Below are 17,485 nucleotides of genomic sequence, written 5' to 3'. Positions count from 1 at the left end.
ATAACAGAAGCCAGATGCAGAAGTTCACATATTGTATGATTCCATTTATATGAAATATCCAGAATAGGCAAATCCATAGGGCCAAGGACACAGATTAGTGGTTGCCAGGGGCTGGAAGGAAGGGGAATGGGGAGTCCTTAATGGGTACAGGGTTTTCTTTGGGGTGAGGAAAATATTTTGGAACTATCGGGTTGTTGGAAAAGTCATGACGTATTTTTTTCTCTGTTTTTCGTTGCAAAAATGTGTCATGACTTTTCCGACAACCCCGTAGATAGAGGTGGTGTTTGCTTAACATCATGAATACTTAATGCCACCAAGTTGTTCACTTTCAAATGGTTAATTTTCTATTATGTGAATTTCACCTCAATATAAACAACAGCAAACAAAAAAGTAGGATCAGGAGTCTGATTAAGAGGCAGTAGCAGCAGCTGCTCAGGTGAGGGTGGAAGGGGGCTTGGACTAGAATGGTAGGATGGGAGATGGAATGTCATGAACAGATTTAAAGAAGAGGTGAGAGTTCTCAGGATCCTTTCGGTTCGGATATTCTATGCAAATGATCATCAGGAAGGTTGGAAGAGCTTTCCTAGATTCCAACACTGAAATAGTCTTTTGCCGTATTTGGAACAATAAATGCATTTCTCTCAGCACAGATTAGGGCCCCAGAGCTGGGTGTCTTTTCCTCAGAGCCCAGCCCGGCTCTGAGGCTGCTGTCGGCACGACCTGCCATGTGAGGGAGTCCTGACTCGCCCGCCCACCCCGAAAGCAGCATGGTCCGCCCAGGGCTCACACAGCCCCGAAGGATGCAGCTGCCCATGCCAGCGTTTCATGCCGCTTCATTTTTCAGCTTTCTCTGGAATTGGCCCCATTTCCAGAGAAGACATTTATGTAATAGATATCTAATGTCCTGCAAAAATCATGGAGAGGATTTTTTTTTAAAAATTGCATCTGCAGGATATACTGCAAAATATTCACTAAATCTTATTACACAGTCAGAGTCACTGGACACGATCATTGGTGTCTGTTTTCCTCTCTGAGCATACCTGGGTAATGAGGGTACTTGGTAAAAGTGAATCCCACATCCTGTCCACGGAGACTTCCTTGGTGGGTGGGAAGCGATACAGGATTTTCTTCTACCTCCTCTGGTCAAATAGCCATTTATCCTCCTCCATCTCTTCCTTCTGTCCTCTCTTCCATCTGTCCATCCTACCATCTTCTCTTCCATCTATCCATCTTTCCATCCTACCATCCTCTCTTCCTTCATCGCATCCATCTATTGCTCTATCCATCTACCATCCTTCTATCCTTTGATCTTTTCACCCTTCCATCCACCCATCTCTCCATCTATCCATTCTCCCTTCCATCCTCCCATCCGCCTCCATTCCTTTTATCCCTTCTTCTATCTTCCCATTCGCTCTTTCATTCCATCTATCTGTCCTCTCATTCTTTCATCCTCTCATTCTCCTCCCTCTTCCTCCCTTCCTTCTATCCATGCTTCCATCCTCCCATCCTCTCTGTCCTTCATTCATTCAGTCTTTTCATTTGCATCCTTTTTCCCATTCACCCATCCATCCTTCCCTCAACCCAGCTTTTTATCCATCCATTTGTATGTATATGCACCCCTTCTCTCCTCCATCTGTGGCCATGAGTTGGTCAGGCAAACAGGCTCTTATTGAGCTACTGTTAAACTTGTGCTGGGTTAGAGTTGGTTCTCTTTGTATGGGGATCTGGCCTCGCCCCTCAGTGGCCCCGTGCCTCAAGGTTCCCATCTGTGGTTTGGAGATGACAGTGGTCTCTGTTGCTAGAGGGTTTGACTGCATCCTCTTCATTTGTCAAGGGTAGTGGGTTGAGAGGGTTGCTGGATGTCTCAGGTGAAAAACACAGCTTGGCTTCCATTTCTGGCTTCTTCAAGCTTCTTTCCATGCTGTGCAGAGACCTGATTTAACCTGGTCTTACGGACATGAATAACAGGTAACCTGAATCCTCATCCTGTCCTGGGACCTGTACCAAGCACTTGTTCTCATAGAATTGTCATGATATGCGTCGGAGTCCTGTGCCATTATTTTCCCCATTGTGCAGGTGAGGAAACCGAGGCACAGTGAGGTGAGATCACTTACTGAAGTCACAGTCAGGACCTGAGCCCTGGACTCCCTGACCCCAGAGCCAACAAGTGTAGCTCCTAAATTATACTGCCTTGGTGTAAGGGCCTCTTGGAATTTCCACCACTGGACACTCATGTGGAGTGAAATGCCACCACCTCTTTGCTTCTCTCTCTCCTCCAACCATGGGCAGGGAGAGCCAGCCAGCTGCTGTAACAGGAGGTTCCTCCCTGAGCCTTGCCACAGGCCCCTGGGGAGATGATAAACAGGGCTGCCAGCCAGGGGGACCTGTAGGCTGCTTGTGTGGGAGGTCTCCAGTCTTCAATTAACACACCTTCCCGGGTGCTCCATCCAGAACTATGAAAATTTGCAAGGAGGGTTCATGTTGGCCACAAGAGGGTGCCCAACTCCTGGCCAGACCTGAATAATGGGGTATTGGGGGAGGTGGGGAGGAGAGCAGTGAGGTTAGTTTTAGTTGCAGTTTTATACCAAACTCTCTTAAAATGATCACCCAGGATCCTTGGGAGGGGGTGAGAAATGTTTCAAAGCCAGCTTGAGAGCTTCATTCTGTGTAGCTGGTGCAGAGCTCGGGGCTGAGAGATCCATCAATGAAAACCAGAGGTTCCTGCCCTAAAGGAGCCCACAGTGGAGGGTGGAAGACAAAAGTAGTAGGATGTAATGTGCTAAGCACCAGAGACCTAATCCAGATTGGCCATTCAGTAAGCATTTAACCAGCACCTACTGTGTGCCAGGCTCTGTGCTAGTTGCCAAGGACAGAGACATGAACAACACAAAATCATTGTCCTCAAAGACGCCCAATCCATGTGGGAGACAAAAATGAAAAGAATGAAGTTGGAAAAAATAGGAACGTATAGCCACAGAGATATATACAGAATATTTTAGGAGAACTGAAGAAGAACAATCAACCCAGGCTAGGAGGGGAGGGTATTCTAGGCTGTGGGACCAGCATCAGCAAAGGATTGAAGGTGAGAAACAGCACAGAACTCAGTGAGAGGGCCGCAGGGTCTGATCAAGGTGGGGAGTGGGGTATTGGATGCCACGTTAAGGAGATTGAGTCTTATCCAGACTATGATGGGGGAGCAGATACTACAAGGGTGAGGTGAGGGACATGCTAAGTTGACTCCGTGGGGGAGGAAGAGGACATCACTGATGTGGGAACATTTGAACTGGGCTGTGGCGTATATGTAGGAGTTCACCAGGCAGAGAAAAGAGAGAGACAGTAGAAACATCCTGTAAGGAGCAATTTTGCTATTCCTTGGGAGCCAGTGAGTGGGGACTCTCGAGATTCCTTGCCCCTCCTCCTTCCTCTGTTCCAACATTTTTTCTCTTAGTGTCTGCAAATGACAGAGCTCGGCACTGGAGAGAGAAGGGCACATGGAAAATCTGTGTGGGAATGATTTGTGGGTGTTTCTGGAGAAAGGACCCGAAGAGGAGAAACGGTTGGAGCTAAAGTGAAGATTCCGGGCTCGGTAACTAGCCATTCCAGTGCCTCCGGCCTGAACATGTCCAAAATCAAGCTCCAGGGGACAGCCCTTCTCAGAGTAGATGGCAGTCTGAGGCCAGGATTCACCTGGAGAGTCTAGTGTGGAGGGTGATTGAAAGATGGACCCTGGAGTCACACCGCCTGGTTTAAATGCTGACACAACGTTATACACATCTCTTACCTTCTCAGTGCTTCAGCGTTCTTATCAGTGGAAATAAGATAATAGTAACACCTCCCTTATAATATTACTGTGGGCTTAAATGAGATAATACGTGAAAAGCATTTGATACAGTCCCTGGGGCATGGTCAGCACTCGAATCAAAGCAGCAGTAATAGCAGCTGTTGTTAATATTATGGTTACGCCTCCTGTTTGGTAAAGTGAAAATTAAAGAAAAAAAAAACACCCCAATGTCCCTTTTTTCTGTTTATACTTTCAGAGATGCATTCCCTTTATTTCAGATCAAAGCTTTATCAGAAGTAGCCTGGAAACGTTTAGCTTTTGGTATCTCCTCCTCATCCTTTTCTCAACACGAGTCCTGTTGGAAATGGAATAATTTCATCTTCTAATTCTCTGTTTGCAAGCAAGCTGTCCAGGAAAAAAAAAATTACTAATCCAAAAAGCGTCTTGAAATTCCCTGGTATTTTTATTTCGGCTTTGACCTATGGATTATTGCTAAGCCCCCCACTTCCTTTCCCCGATTTTTCCCTGAATGCCCTGTGCTGTAGGCGGAAGGCAAATCACTCCCCGGTAGAACCAGAGCCTGTGTGTAGGGTGTGGAGGGAACGTCACCCTTCTCTCTTCTCTCGAATGGACTCAGAGCTGACCATGGGCCAAAGGCTATGAGCTGAGGACAGGCATACCCCTCCCCTCCTCCCTTTTGCCAGTTAGCGATCATTCAGCCAAGTCACTTTGTGAGGCACCAGGTGTACAAAGAATACCATTTAATCTCTTGGGTCTTGAAGAGTCCCAAAGAGTAAACACCAAAATTGCCGAAGCTTCCACAGTGTCTTAGCTTCAGATTCTTTCATCTAAAGAAAATATCAGACAGATTCTCCATATATAACAATAGTAACAATACCAGGTAATGTTGTACTTGGTATTAAGGAACTTACAGGGAAGATTTCATTTCATTCTCTCCACCACCCTATGAAGAAGGGCTATCTTATAGATAAGGGAGCTGAGGTTGGCAGAAGTTTAACCGATTCGCCCAAGAGTGGTGAAGCCAATATTCGAATCCGGAGAGTCTGGCTTCAGAATTGTGTCATTCAACACCAGGCTGCAAGACCCCACTCACCCTCCACCGCTACCAAGCCACACTGCTATGGTGGGAGCAGGGGTGGAGGCTGGGGGGGCTCCCAGAGCCTCTTCGCCACATAACTCCCCCATATCCCTTGCAGATCGCCTGAGGTGCCCCCATATGATTCAGCCTATGGTTTGGGGGAGCGCCCTTCCTTCTGTATCCTTAAAGCAGGCACCCTCTGGAGCTCCTGGTAAAGACCAGCCAGGTTTGTGGGTGGGCTCTGCAGAAAGGGCTTGGTACCATAAGTCCTGGCCAAGGGGGTGCTGGGGTCCTGCCTAAGGCTTAGCCTCTCTCCTCGGAGCTCTTGGAAGTCATCAGGCTTAACTTCTGCAGAAGTGGGTTTATTGTTTTTTATATGGATGGAAGGCGGTGAATTGGAAGGATAAAATCATGTAGGGGATGGAAGCCACCTTGACACAGATCCCCTGGACTCACTGAGGTCAACCTGGATTTACTGTCTTCCTCCAATGGCCAAAGGGCAAAGGGCAGTTGGCCAATGGGCAGGGGGGATTCTGGGAACTCAAGATGTGCAGGCACACACAAGGTTGGAGCCTGGAGTTGAACTTGCCCCTGACTCTCTAGAGCGTCTCTAAGGACCTACGTGAAAAATCATTGTTCATCTATTTGCTTATACCCCATGGTAGGATGGGCTTTTCACAGGGCAAGGGTGAAATCCCCTTGGCCTAGCCCCTTTCTCTCTGCCTATCAGTGCCAGAAAGCTTGTGGGCTCTTTTCATGTCTCTGTGTGGGTCTTGGGAGTATCAGGGAAGGCTTCCTGGAGGAAGAACACTTAATTCTGGCTAAGAAGGATTGGGGTATTGGAGAAGGCTTCCTCGAGGAGAGGACACCGGAACTAAATCATCCAAGACAGCTAGTAATTAACCAGGTGAAGAAGGAGAGGGTATTCCAGGTGGTAGGGCCAGCATAAGCAAAGGGTTGGAGGTGAGAAACAGCACAGAAATGTGGCTGGAGCTCAGTGAGAGGGGAAGGGAGCGGGCCCCAAGGCCAGATCAAGGTGGGGGTGGGGTGGGGATTGGGTGCCATGCTAAGGAAACTGGGGCTCCCTGCTCTCATTTTGTATGCGTATGGATACATTTCTCTCCCCCCCTTTTCTGTCTCCCTTTTAGAGCCAAGAAGAAAAGCAAACCCTTGAACCTTAAGATTCACAGCAGTGTGGGCAGCTGTGAGAACATCCCTTCGCAGCAGCGCTCCCCGCTCCTGTCCGAGCGCTCCCTCCGCTCCTTCTTTGTGGGACACGGGCCTTTCCTGCCCTCTACCCCTCCAGTCCACACCGAGGCCAACTTCTCCTCAAGTAAGTCACCGGGCACCTGGGCGCAGCTCTCTGTGCCAGGCGCATGCGCCCCTTTCTTTTCCTTTGGTGAAAAATGCTCGTGAAATGGTCACTGAACACGCCTCAGCCGCGTTCTCATCTGCGTGCGCGTCCTCATCCGCGTTCCTGCCTCACCCCCGCCCGCGCCACGTACACCCCTTTGGATGGTTTTGAAGGGAAGGGGGCGTAATTGGCGCCCTGGAGGTTGACTGGCTGTTGTCATTGGTCCCACGTCCCTACTCGTTTTGCCTGCAGGTGTGTAGGGATGACAGAAGGAAGCAAACAAGCATGCAGGGTGTTCAAGGAAAGAAACATCAGCTTTTGCTCGCTTCTGCTTCTCGGATGCCCAGTCACAGGCTTTTTTCTTTTTCTGCTCTGGAAAAGGCTTTTGCGATTGCATTTGGTAATACCCCGCCCCTCCCCACCCCCTCACCCACGCAGGTCAACTCGTATAACCTTTATATCGCAAAGATGTATTTGGGTTCACGCTGAGCTGCGTGGCCTGGGGTGCTTACATACCGCTCCCATGAATTCTGCTGCAGACAAAGTGGTTATTACTCAGCGTGGAAATGAAACTTTGTAGTGATCAAGGGCTGAGGTCTTAGACAGCACTTAATCTTCTCTGCCCAGAGGCCTGTTTTGCTGAACAGGCAGAGGCGCGGTTAGAGGGGGGGGGGCCTGAAAAAGATCCAACCAGTCCTCCAGCCAAGACAAGAACTTTTATTGACTGGAAACTCAGGAGGATTGGGGCTGCTGGAGCGTGGAGGAAAGATGCCCAGCCCTGCATATAGCTACAGGGTGTCCATGTTGTGTTGCCGCTCTGACCAATGATAAACAATGTGTACTGAGCACCGGCACTTGCTAATCATCCACATGCACGACCTCATTTAGTGCTTGGAACGACCCATGGTCCAGCTGGATTATTCCCATTATATAGATAAGGAAACTGAGGCACAGGGACCTCAAAGAACTTGTCCAGAGTCACACTGCTATTATGTAATCGTTGATCCTGGATTTGAACCTGATTCTTTCTAACTCCAGAGTATATGAGCTTAATCATCACCCATGATTTTGTTACCAAGACCCCTCAAGTGGGCAGCAGGGTGCCTTTCGCTACATGTGGGGGTCTATTCTTTACCTTTACATAGGATTTCAAAACCTTTTTTTTTTTTTAGGGAGGCCACGGACCCTTTAAGACCTTGATGAAATTTATGAATTCTCTTCCTGGAAAATTACACATGTAGCAAACATCCAACTTTTGTGTCCAGTGTCAAGACTGTTGGGTTCAACAGTCCACTTGGATGGTGGGCCCGGGGTGGAATGGTGAGCTCAGTTTATGGTCCACATTTGTGGGTCGTGCACTTAGCTGAGGGCTGGGAACTGCACCCATGTGACGCCAGCTGGAGAGGTTGCAGAGCCTGGCTTGTTTTATTGCTTAGGGGGTGCAGGCCCTGAATCAAGCAAAGCAAAACAGCACTTGCGACCCACGTCAACACCAGAAGGCCGATTTATCCATTTGTCAAGAGCAATCACTGTCAGAGAGACCAGAAATGGTCCATGACGGTGGGCCTACGTGGCCATCAGAGGGTGGCTTGGGGAGCCCGGATGAGGAAAAGGAGTGATGACATATCAAGTGTGTAACAGCAGAGGGGTGAGGCAGGATGTCATGGCCTGACGGAGAAGGCCAGGGTTCCAATCTCAGCTCTGGTACATTTGAGCAGCGTGCCTGACCTCAAGCCGGTTAAAAGCCTCATTGAGCCTCAGTTTCCTCATCTGTAAAATGGGGATCATCATAGATCCATCTCATAGATGGTTGTGTGGATTAGATCAGCTTATGTATGTGTCAAGTTGTGTGCACATTGCACACAGTAAGTGCTTAATAAATGGTAGCTGTTGTTAGGGTGATTATCAGCTTTTTTTCCGTGCTAGCATTTACACCCTCTGACTCCATGATTAATTTGGGGGCTTTGGCTAAATGCCTTTCAGTTGATCCCCCACTTCCCCGTCACCCTAAGAGCCCTTGGAATTGACCTTGGCATGATGCTGGGAGGCTGTCTCCAGCCACCATCTGCCTTTGGCCATCACCATCCTATGAGTGAATGTCAGCACGGCCCCCTCTGAGGGTTTTGGCTGCAGCCCTGCACTTTAGTTCTGCCCGGAGTAGAAACATCTGTAGCTGGCTTTAAAAAAAAAAACACAAACTTACACATTTAAATGCCAAAGAGTGTTGTGAGGATTCACCAGGGCTCCCAAGTCTCAGGCCTGCCCTGGTCCCCATCTGTGAGGAGCGGCTTCTCTGTGTGCCTGTGGGTGGGAGCAAAGTCTCTAATTCAAAGCAGCCTCTGGCACTGAGAGGCCCCAGAAGCACAGTTGCCTCTTTGGACAGTCCTGGTCTTTGTATGCAAAGAGGTCACCCTTTGATCTCCCAGAAAGGAAAAAGATAGCATTTGAGTCTCACTGGGAGAATGAGTGTGTGACCCAAATATCATAGTAGCTGGAACCCCATGGACCAGTCCCTTTTCCGTTGATCCTAACAAATAGCTGAAACGGAGGCAGCCGGGTGGCACAGGCTCCAGATGGGGAAATGAGGAGCTGTCTGTTGGAGTCTCGCTGCTGCCACCGATTGCCTGTGTGGCATTTGTCCCTGCCTTGTCACAATCTTTGAGGCAGGCTGGATGTGTTCTCATTTTGCAGACAAGGAAACTGAGGCTCAGAAGGTGAATGATTTTGCCCATATTGTAGGTTTTGAACCCAAACCTGACTCTAGCTTGCATCCTGTCTCTTCAGCACAGCGAGTTCCTTTCTGTCTGGGTCTGAGTTTCCCCGAGTGTGGAGTAGGAGACGCCAGGAGGGTCTATTTCAGAGCTTGGAAACTCGGTGACTCCAAGGCTCACCCAGTGAGCTTTTTCAAGGCACATCTTCTGACTCACTTAAGATGCTGATTTTGGAGACTGGTTGGGGTTATTGGGAGAACACCGCTGCCAGGCACTGGCTCCCCCTTGCTTGTAAAGGCCCGTTCTCTTTGCCACCCTGAGTTTCAGAAGAGAACTTTCTGCCTCTGGCCCCCAGTGCCAGCCTTCCTCCCGCTGACCCAGCCAAGGGAGACCCTGGGGCTGTGTCCCTGCCAGGCTGAGCCTGTCTGCCCGTTTGTCACTGTCAGCTCTGGCTGTGGCTTCACTGTGAAGGGTGGTGATACACCATCTTGTTACCCCTGACTGTAATGCCTGGGGGGACAGCATTAGGCAGGTCTGGCTGTAGAGCGGCTGAGCCTCAGACCCTCGGGGTGCCCAGCTACCTTGGAGGGGCTGTGAAAAGGACTTCACCTCCTTGGGCTTACCCTGCTTCCCTGGTCTGGGCGTGATGAGCAGGAGAGGGTGGAGGGGTGTGGTAGGATTGTCAGCAATGGAGGAATCTGTTCCCAAGGTTTGCCATGGACAAAACATGAGAGAGCAGATTCCACTGTGCAACATGGAAGATGCTGACTCGGGAACAGTAGAGAACAGTGGACTTAGCTCTCTGCTGTATTCTGTGTGGCATTTGGGCACACCATGTTACCCTGGTGGTGTCTGATTGGATGCTCTCCACTCATAGACCATTTTTGGTTCAGCAAGCTGCGTGCCTGTGGGTCCTTGTAGGTTATCTCTGATATCCCCCCCCCCGCCCCCTCCAACTTAGTTCAGGCAGTCTTCACAGTCTCTATAAAAAGACGCTTTCAGAATGAAAAAGTGCCGCCTAGGTGGAACGTAATCATTCATTACCAGCTGGTGGAAGTGATTTTGGTGGCTGAGTGGTTGCTGACATGTCGTTGAGCAAGTCACCGAACCCAAGTCTGTTTCTATCCAGCGAAGATAGAGTGAGGACCAAAGGAGGAATGCATGTAAATTTCCTAGCACAGGGCCAGTGCTTAGAACACCGAGTCTCAACAAAGAGTAGCTTTGGGAGCCGTTGCTGTATGTTATGTGATGGAATAGCTTGTAATAATGATGAAAATGGTGATGACAGTAATAGCAACTCGCATGTGTTGTGTGTGCGTTGGCAATGTTCCAGGCATTGTCACAGGCAAAGCAACGTACTTCTGTTATTTCACTTCGTCGTCACAGCCCTCCACAAGGTAGGTACTATTATCTTCCTCATTTTACAGATGAAGAAACTGAGGCTGTGAGAGTTGAAGTAACTGGCCCACAGACAGAACCAGGAAGGAGGTAGAGTTTGCACTTATCTGAATTCACTGGGCTGCACTTCTGTGGAATGAAATCAAAACACCATCTTCACGGACACTGGCTTAGCTCATCAAGTAGGGACCTGAACTGGTTCAAGTGTTTTCTCTGGTGCCCTTGCCTGGCTAGGAGATTGTGCTGTGGGCACGGCCTCGCTCGAAGGCTTGGTCACCAGCGTGCTGGGCTCACTCAGAGAGCAGCACCCATGCTGGCTCACCAGTCGTCACCCCACAGGGCATCCATTGTCCCAGGTGGTGGCCTTTCCTGAGGGGGCCAGACAGCTGCAGAAAGGCCAGAAGAGCTGAGATGCAGACAGTTCCAGCGTCTGCACCTCATTCATCCTGGACCTCTCTGGCAGAAGATGAAGAATGATGGGGTCCTTTTGCCACCTGCAGTTTTCTGGGTGATTCTTTATTAGCTGCCTGTGGGGGTCGAGCATGGCAGGGGCAGCAGCTACCCAAGGGAACAAGTGACTGATGATTCCTGGACTTCCCCATCTTGGTCCTAATGACACCAGCTGGAGTTGTGTACGAGGCCCTGGTCCTATGAAATACCGTCCTTCACCGGGTGCCTTGAAAGACGGCATGCTCTCACCTTGCTCCGTCTCACCCTTCCCTGTCCTTATCTCTTCTCCAAGCAACTCCTTGTCCTTAGGCCTGTGGACAAGGCAACAGATAGTTGGCCCTCGGCTGATGGCCTGGCCTCGTGGGCCTGAGGCTGAGTCAGAAGCCCGATTTGCTGAAGGAGGTAGCAGCAGGTAGCAATAAAGGCTGATGACATCGAGTGCCGTACTCCCAAGAAACCAGCCACTGGAAGAGTTATAAGGAGACTCAGGATGGGGGTGATTATATAATGGGGCTTCATGAGGCTCGAGGCCCAGGTTCATTACCCACCCTGGACGACGGGGAGCGCGTCTTGACAGGCGTTTGCTGCCTGAACCATGTTCTCATCTCAGATTCGGGAGTGATTTCGAGAAGTTCGGGTCTGACCTGACTTGGTGGCGGCAATTCCATATGTATCATTGGCGTCACCCAAAGAATTTTTCTCCCCACACATGAGCAAGCCGCGGTGCTGCTCCCCACCCCTCTGCAACTCCGTCTCACCCCAGCAGACACAGAAAGCACTTGGGTTGCCTGTGCTGTATTTTAGAAACCCAGGTCCCAGCACGTCCCTAACACGTACCGACCTGACTGTCTGCCACTTGCCAAGCTGGTGCTTTGTAGGCATCAAAAGATGTACACCTGGAAACAAATACGATGCTACCAAAAGGTTCCTAATGAAAAACCCAGGTCCCTTGCACCGTTCCCCTTCCAATCCTGCTTTTGTAAAAAACTCTTTCTTGTGTCTAATTCTTTTGGTGGTCACTTCCACAATTGTAACTAGGTCATATTAGACCAGCCGCGTCAGCATCATCTGAAAGCTTGCTGGAAATGCAAAGTCTTGGCTTTCCTCCTTCCAGGCCTGCTGAACCAGAAGCTCTGGGGAGGCCCTCTGAGTTTTCACCAGTGGATTCTGGGAATTTCTCCAGGGGATTGAGCAGGCTCACATTTGAGAATCACTCTGTTCTATGATGATTTTTTTTTTTAGCTTTTTATTTTAAAATAATTTCAAACTTACAGAAAAGTTGCAAGAATGCTACAGAGGACACCTGTTCCCCCTTTGCTCGGAGTCATCAGTTTTGTTTGTTTCTTTGTTTTGTTTTTATGGGGGAACAGTGTGTTTTTCCAGGACCCACCAGCTCTAACTCAAGTAGTTGTTTCAATCTAGTTGTGGAGGGCCCAACTCAGTGGCCCATGTGGGAATCAAACTGGCAACCTTGGGTGTTATGAGCCTGCGTTCTAACCACCTGAGCTAACCTGCCGCTCCAGAGTCAACAGTTTTTAACATTTCCTTACATTTGCTTCCTCTCTCTAATCCCCACCCCCACCCCTTTTTCGGTCTCTCTTATTTTTGTGAACCATTGGAGACTAGGCTGCATACTCTCTTGCATAACCATACACAGTTACCAGATTCAGTAAACTTGGCATTGAATTAATACTTTCATTAACCATATTCCAATTTCAGCAATTGTCCCAATAGTGTCCTTTATAGTAATTGTTGTTTTTTTGACATAGCATCCAGTGTAGGATCATATATTGCATTTAGCAGTTGTGTCAAGCTTGAATAGTCTCTTGGCCTTGGTTGTTTGTCACTTGGATATCTTTGACAAGTAGGGACCAGCTATTTGACTGAATATCCCTCAATTTGGGTTTGTCTAATATTCCCCTCTCCCCTCCACCCATGGTTAGACTTAGGCTGTGCAGTCTTTGGCAGGACTTCTACTTAAGTGGTGTACCCCATCTTTGAGGGACCAGGGCTGCCAGATCTTTGAATTTTCCGAAAGAAGTCAAAGACCGTGCCTTGTATGTGAAATCGCCCAATTTTAAAATGTCAGCATCCAGTGAAAAATCTTTTAACACTGCGGGAAGCAGTACTAAATAACCCCACAAGTTTGCGGGTCGTGTTTGGTCTTGGGGCTCCCGGTTTTTAACCTGTGTGCTAGAATCATAGAGGTCAGAGCTGGTAGGGGCCTCATAAATCATTGAGTCCAACTCCCCGTTTTACAGATGGGGAAACTGAGGCCAGGGAGTGTAAGGGACTCACTCAGAGTTCCAGAGCTGGGGTTTGAAGCCAGGACTTGGTACCCAGCTAACGGCTCTTACCATTATGCCAAGATAGTTGCAAAACGATAGCCTCTGCTGCTGAAAATGCTTCAGAGGAAGGAAACAGTGTTTTTGTTTAAAAGGAGGCTTGTTTTGTATGTCTGGAGGGCTAGGGTGTGTGTGTGTGTGTGTGTGTGTGTGTGTGTGTGTGTGTGTGTGTGTGAGATGCATGCATGTGGGGGAGTGTGTTCAATGTGAGGCCACTTCTGGGTTTTTACCGCCCACTGTCCTTTGTTCTGCTGCACGTTTTGCCATTCCTGTCTTAGCACACACAGTTTGGGCTCAGCATGCAACAGACAACCTTGGACCTTTTGTTATGGTCGCTCCCACCAGGAATGGTGGCAACAAAAATTGGTTGGTAAGTGGTTGGCGTTAGGGGCCAGCAGGGGGTGGGGGGGTGTCATTTGTGTCTATTGAAGTGAGTCCTGATCCTCCTCGGTCAGATACACAATGTCCATGTGGGCAGTCCCGTTCCCTGTCATCAGGACCTGTCTGTGCCTTTGTCCCAGTAACACCCTCCCAGTGAGGAATTCTCTGCTTCAAGCTGTTTTCATGGCAACAAGAAAAGAAGTAACAAGTATAACAAGTGTAGCTCTGCAGTGTACAGCAGGCATTCCTATTCCTTGTCTGTGCTCCTGCACTCCCCGTTCTACAGATGAGGAAACTGATATTTCACAAGAAGAAATCCATGGTGAGAGGTTACACGGTGCCTCAGAGCCAAGAATAGAAACCACAGCAGCTTTCTGCATATAACTTGACCTGACCTAATTTTCTTGGGATCGTGGATTGGGGCATAATGGATTGTTTTAATCAACTTTGCCCCCCGCCCCAACAAAACTAGTTCTTCTCGAGTGGCCCCATCTTGCACATTTACCGGGTTTGGCAAGTCTGTATTTATCTAGGTGTGATCTTTGGCCCTTTCTTTCCATAACGCCTATCTCCAAATTTTGTTGAATTACTCTTCTAAATTAGGGGTTGGGAAAATTTTTCTGTACAGGACCAGATAGTAAGTATTTTCAGTTTTGCAGGCCATGTGGCTCCGTCCATTGTAGCATGAAGCAGCCACAGTCAACACCAAAACAAGTGGACGTGGTTGTGTTCCAATAAAGTTTTATTAACAAAAACCGGCAATGGGCCAGATTTGACTGACAGGGCATACATTTGGCCCGCTACTCTTCTACTTTTTTCCATCTCCTTTCCCATCTCCACCACCCTGGTCCAAACTATGAAATAGTCTCCAGATGGGTCTTTCCATGTCCACTTTGGCCCCAAATCCAATCGATCAAAGTGATCTCCAAGTGAGACTGTGGCCCCCAAACCCAGGTTAAAATTCTGTCATGATCTCCTATCATTCACAGGTGTGACATGGCTCTCAGGGCCCTTCGTGAGCTGGCTCCTGTCCCCTGTCTAGTCTCTTCTTGCACTGGCCTTGTTTGTGGTTTAATTCCTGAAGTGAACTATGTTCTCTCCTGCCTCAAACCCTCATTGTTGTCACTTCGTCCCCATCACTACTTCCTTGCGAAAGCCTTCCCCTAGCTTCCCAAGTTGTATCAGTCGTACCGTCTCGCATACTTTTCTTCAGAAGCACTTATCACAATTTGCAGCCGTCTGTTTAATGGCCTGTTCTTATTCTCCCGGAATCGGTTCCACAAGGGCGGTGACCGTATTGCCCTTGCTCATGACTGGATCTGCAGTGCTTCGCCTGGAGCTGGCACACATAGAATTTTTTTTAAATTTTTTTTAACTTTATTGGGGACACAGTGCGTTTTTTTCCAGGACCCATCAGCTCCAAGTCAAGTCGTTGTTTTCAATCTAGTTGTGGAGGGCGCAGCTTACTGGCCAATGTGGGAATCGAACCTGCAACCTTGGTGTTAAGAGCCTGCACTCTAACCACCGGAGCTAACCAGCCGCCCCCCACATAGACAGTTTTGAATGGACCATAACATTTTAGAGCATTCATTTCGTGGCCAGCACCTACTGAGTGAGCCCTTAGCTACTCAGGCTCTAGAGGGCAAATGCAGGAAGGATTCTGCTTGTTGCCCTCCCGAGCTGCAGAGCTGGCTGGTTTGGGCATCACCGAGGCAGGGACTGCATGAAGTTGCTGGACTTTGATGCCATCTGTGGGGTTTTATGGATGGTTCTCCTGCCTTAGTCAACCAGAGAAGCAGGCGTCCAAGCAAAACTGCCAAAAAACCATTTTGTTGATTGGAAAACAGGCAGGTCTTTCTCATTGCACAGTGGTCCCAACATATAGCTTGAGACTCATGGTTATAAGCAACAGATAATCAAACTTGAGACTTTTTTTTCTTTTTTGTATGAAGGTCATTTATTGGCACACGTAACTGAAGAGTCCGGGGGGTTGTGTAGGCTTCGGGGGGTTGTGTAGGCTTCGGGCATGGGTGTGTCGAGGGGCTCAGTGCATGTCAGGACTCTGCCTCTATCTCCCAGCTCAGCTCTTCTCCAGTATGGCTTCAGTGTTAGGTTCCCTGTGGTGGCAAGGTGGCCCCTGAAGTCCCAACCCCTTCCCTGTTCTGGTCCGTAGTAAGGAAGTGAGGTCGTTGGGGTCTGAGATTCATTGATTCAGTGGGCGTGGCCATGTGCTTACCTGTACACCAATCAGTAGTGTCACGGAAATGGAATGCAAACGTACTGGCTCGAGCCTGGGCTGTGATCCTTACCTTTGGGGCTTAGAAATTGGGGGTTTTGATTCACCGCAGCCCATGCTGCTCTGTTCGAGGCCCCTGTTAAAGCAGTGTCTCCTCTGCTGAAAGTTAGGGCGTCATCAAGCAGGCCGGGGGGAGGGGCATTTATTGCCCACATCCGTCTCCCGCTCTTTCTCCTCCCTTCTCTGTTGATATTGCCTTGCTCTTCCACTGTACTATCTGTACTAATGTCCATCTGTCCCTCTAGATCAGCCAGTTTCTTTCTCCGTTGGCTTCCCCTTAGAACACTGTCCGGGGCAGGGGCTGGTGTGCCTCTTCTAGGGGGACCCCATTGCTGACCCCATCACCACAGACCTGCAAGTCCTAGGTCCTTCAGTGTCCGTTGGTGTGGTCTCAGCCTGCCTCCAGCCAGCGTCATTATTTTCTGTTTCTCCAAGCTTCCCTGGTGGCCTTTGGTGTCCATGTTTCCTGGAAACCCCAGGAGCCACTGTGAGTAGCTCCAGCACCTCAGGGCTGCTGGGAGGCCACAAACCCCATTAGTGACCGTCAGGACCCTGTGGAGTTGGAGGCAGCATAATATAGTAGAATGCCCAAGGACTGTGCCTCAGTCTGGCCCTGAGCAGCAGGGACACCTCAGGCCACCACTGAACCTCTCTGTTTTCCCGTCTGTAAAATGGGCTAACACTCATGGAAGTCTCCGACCTTGGAGATCTACAATGAGGATCAAATGAGACACATGAGCTGTTACAGGCTGTAAACTGCCATATGAATGTTCAGGCCAGGGGTCAGCCACTTTTCCTCTAAAAGACCAAAGCGCAAGTGTTTTCAGTTTTTGCAGGTCAGCAGTCCCTGTCACAGCTACTCCCCTCTTCTGTAGGAGCATGGACGCAGCCTTGTGTCATCAAACGGGCAGGGCTGTGTTCCAATAAAGCTTTATTTACAGAAACAGGCAGTGGGCTGGGTTTGGCTCAGACTTCAGAGCTGAACAAGACTTGGTTTCAGGGCCCAGCTCTGTCCCCTGAGGGCTGTGATGTCTTGGGGAAGTGAGGTCCCTGAGCCTCAGTTTCTCATCAGCAAAGTTAGAAGAGCGAGGCCTCCCTCACAGGGCAACTGCAAGATTAAGTGAGAGAATGCATGTGAACTTCTAGCACAGCGTCAGGCACATGGTGAAAAGGCAATAGACACCAGTAATTGTTATCCACATAATGTTACATGTGTGTGTGTGTGTGTGTGTGTGTGTGTGTGTGTGTGTGTGTGTAGGCACATACATATATCCCTTCCAGGAGCTGCAGTTGTTTTCTGTGCTGGTTTTAGAATGGCAAGAAGAACCAAAGCAGTGTGGTTTTCACTGAGGCTTCTCCACCCACCTTATTTAAAGAGGCCACTTCACAGTCGGCGCTCACGAGAAGCCAAGGGCCTGTTTCCTCGACAGCTCAGGCCGTCCACACTGAAGTGGCTGCTCCCTCATACCCCTTCCAAACAGTCTGGTATTCTTTTTCCAGGCACAGTGGGTGGGGAGGGAGACTGTGAAATCGAGGTTTGCCCAGGAGACAATATGGCCTTTGCACATGTGTAAACTTAATTCTGAGAGCAAGATATATGGTGCGGGGCACCCCGTGGTCTACAGAGAGGAGGCAGTCCTTACTTACCCAGTTTTTCTTCCTTTCAGAAA

General features: G+C 49.2%; 1 protein-coding gene across 1 annotated transcript in view; it reads left to right on the top strand.

Moving 5' to 3' along the window:
- Positions 1-17,485, top strand: part of LOC109382239 (kinase suppressor of Ras 2) — a 259,184-nt gene that overhangs the window by 85,063 nt on the left and 156,636 nt on the right. The window contains exon 3 of the mRNA XM_019641582.1: positions 6,029-6,213. Coding sequence (XP_019497127.1) covers positions 6,029-6,213 — 185 coding nt within the window. The remainder of the gene's footprint in view (positions 1-6,028; positions 6,214-17,485) is intronic.

Source organism: Hipposideros armiger, unplaced genomic scaffold, assembly GCF_001890085.2.
Source record: "Hipposideros armiger isolate ML-2016 unplaced genomic scaffold, ASM189008v1 scaffold_62, whole genome shotgun sequence".
NCBI classification, from domain to species: domain Eukaryota; kingdom Metazoa; phylum Chordata; class Mammalia; order Chiroptera; family Hipposideridae; genus Hipposideros; species Hipposideros armiger.
The sequence above is the reverse complement of the archived record's forward strand: the minus strand, read 5'-3'. Positions and strand labels throughout refer to the sequence as shown.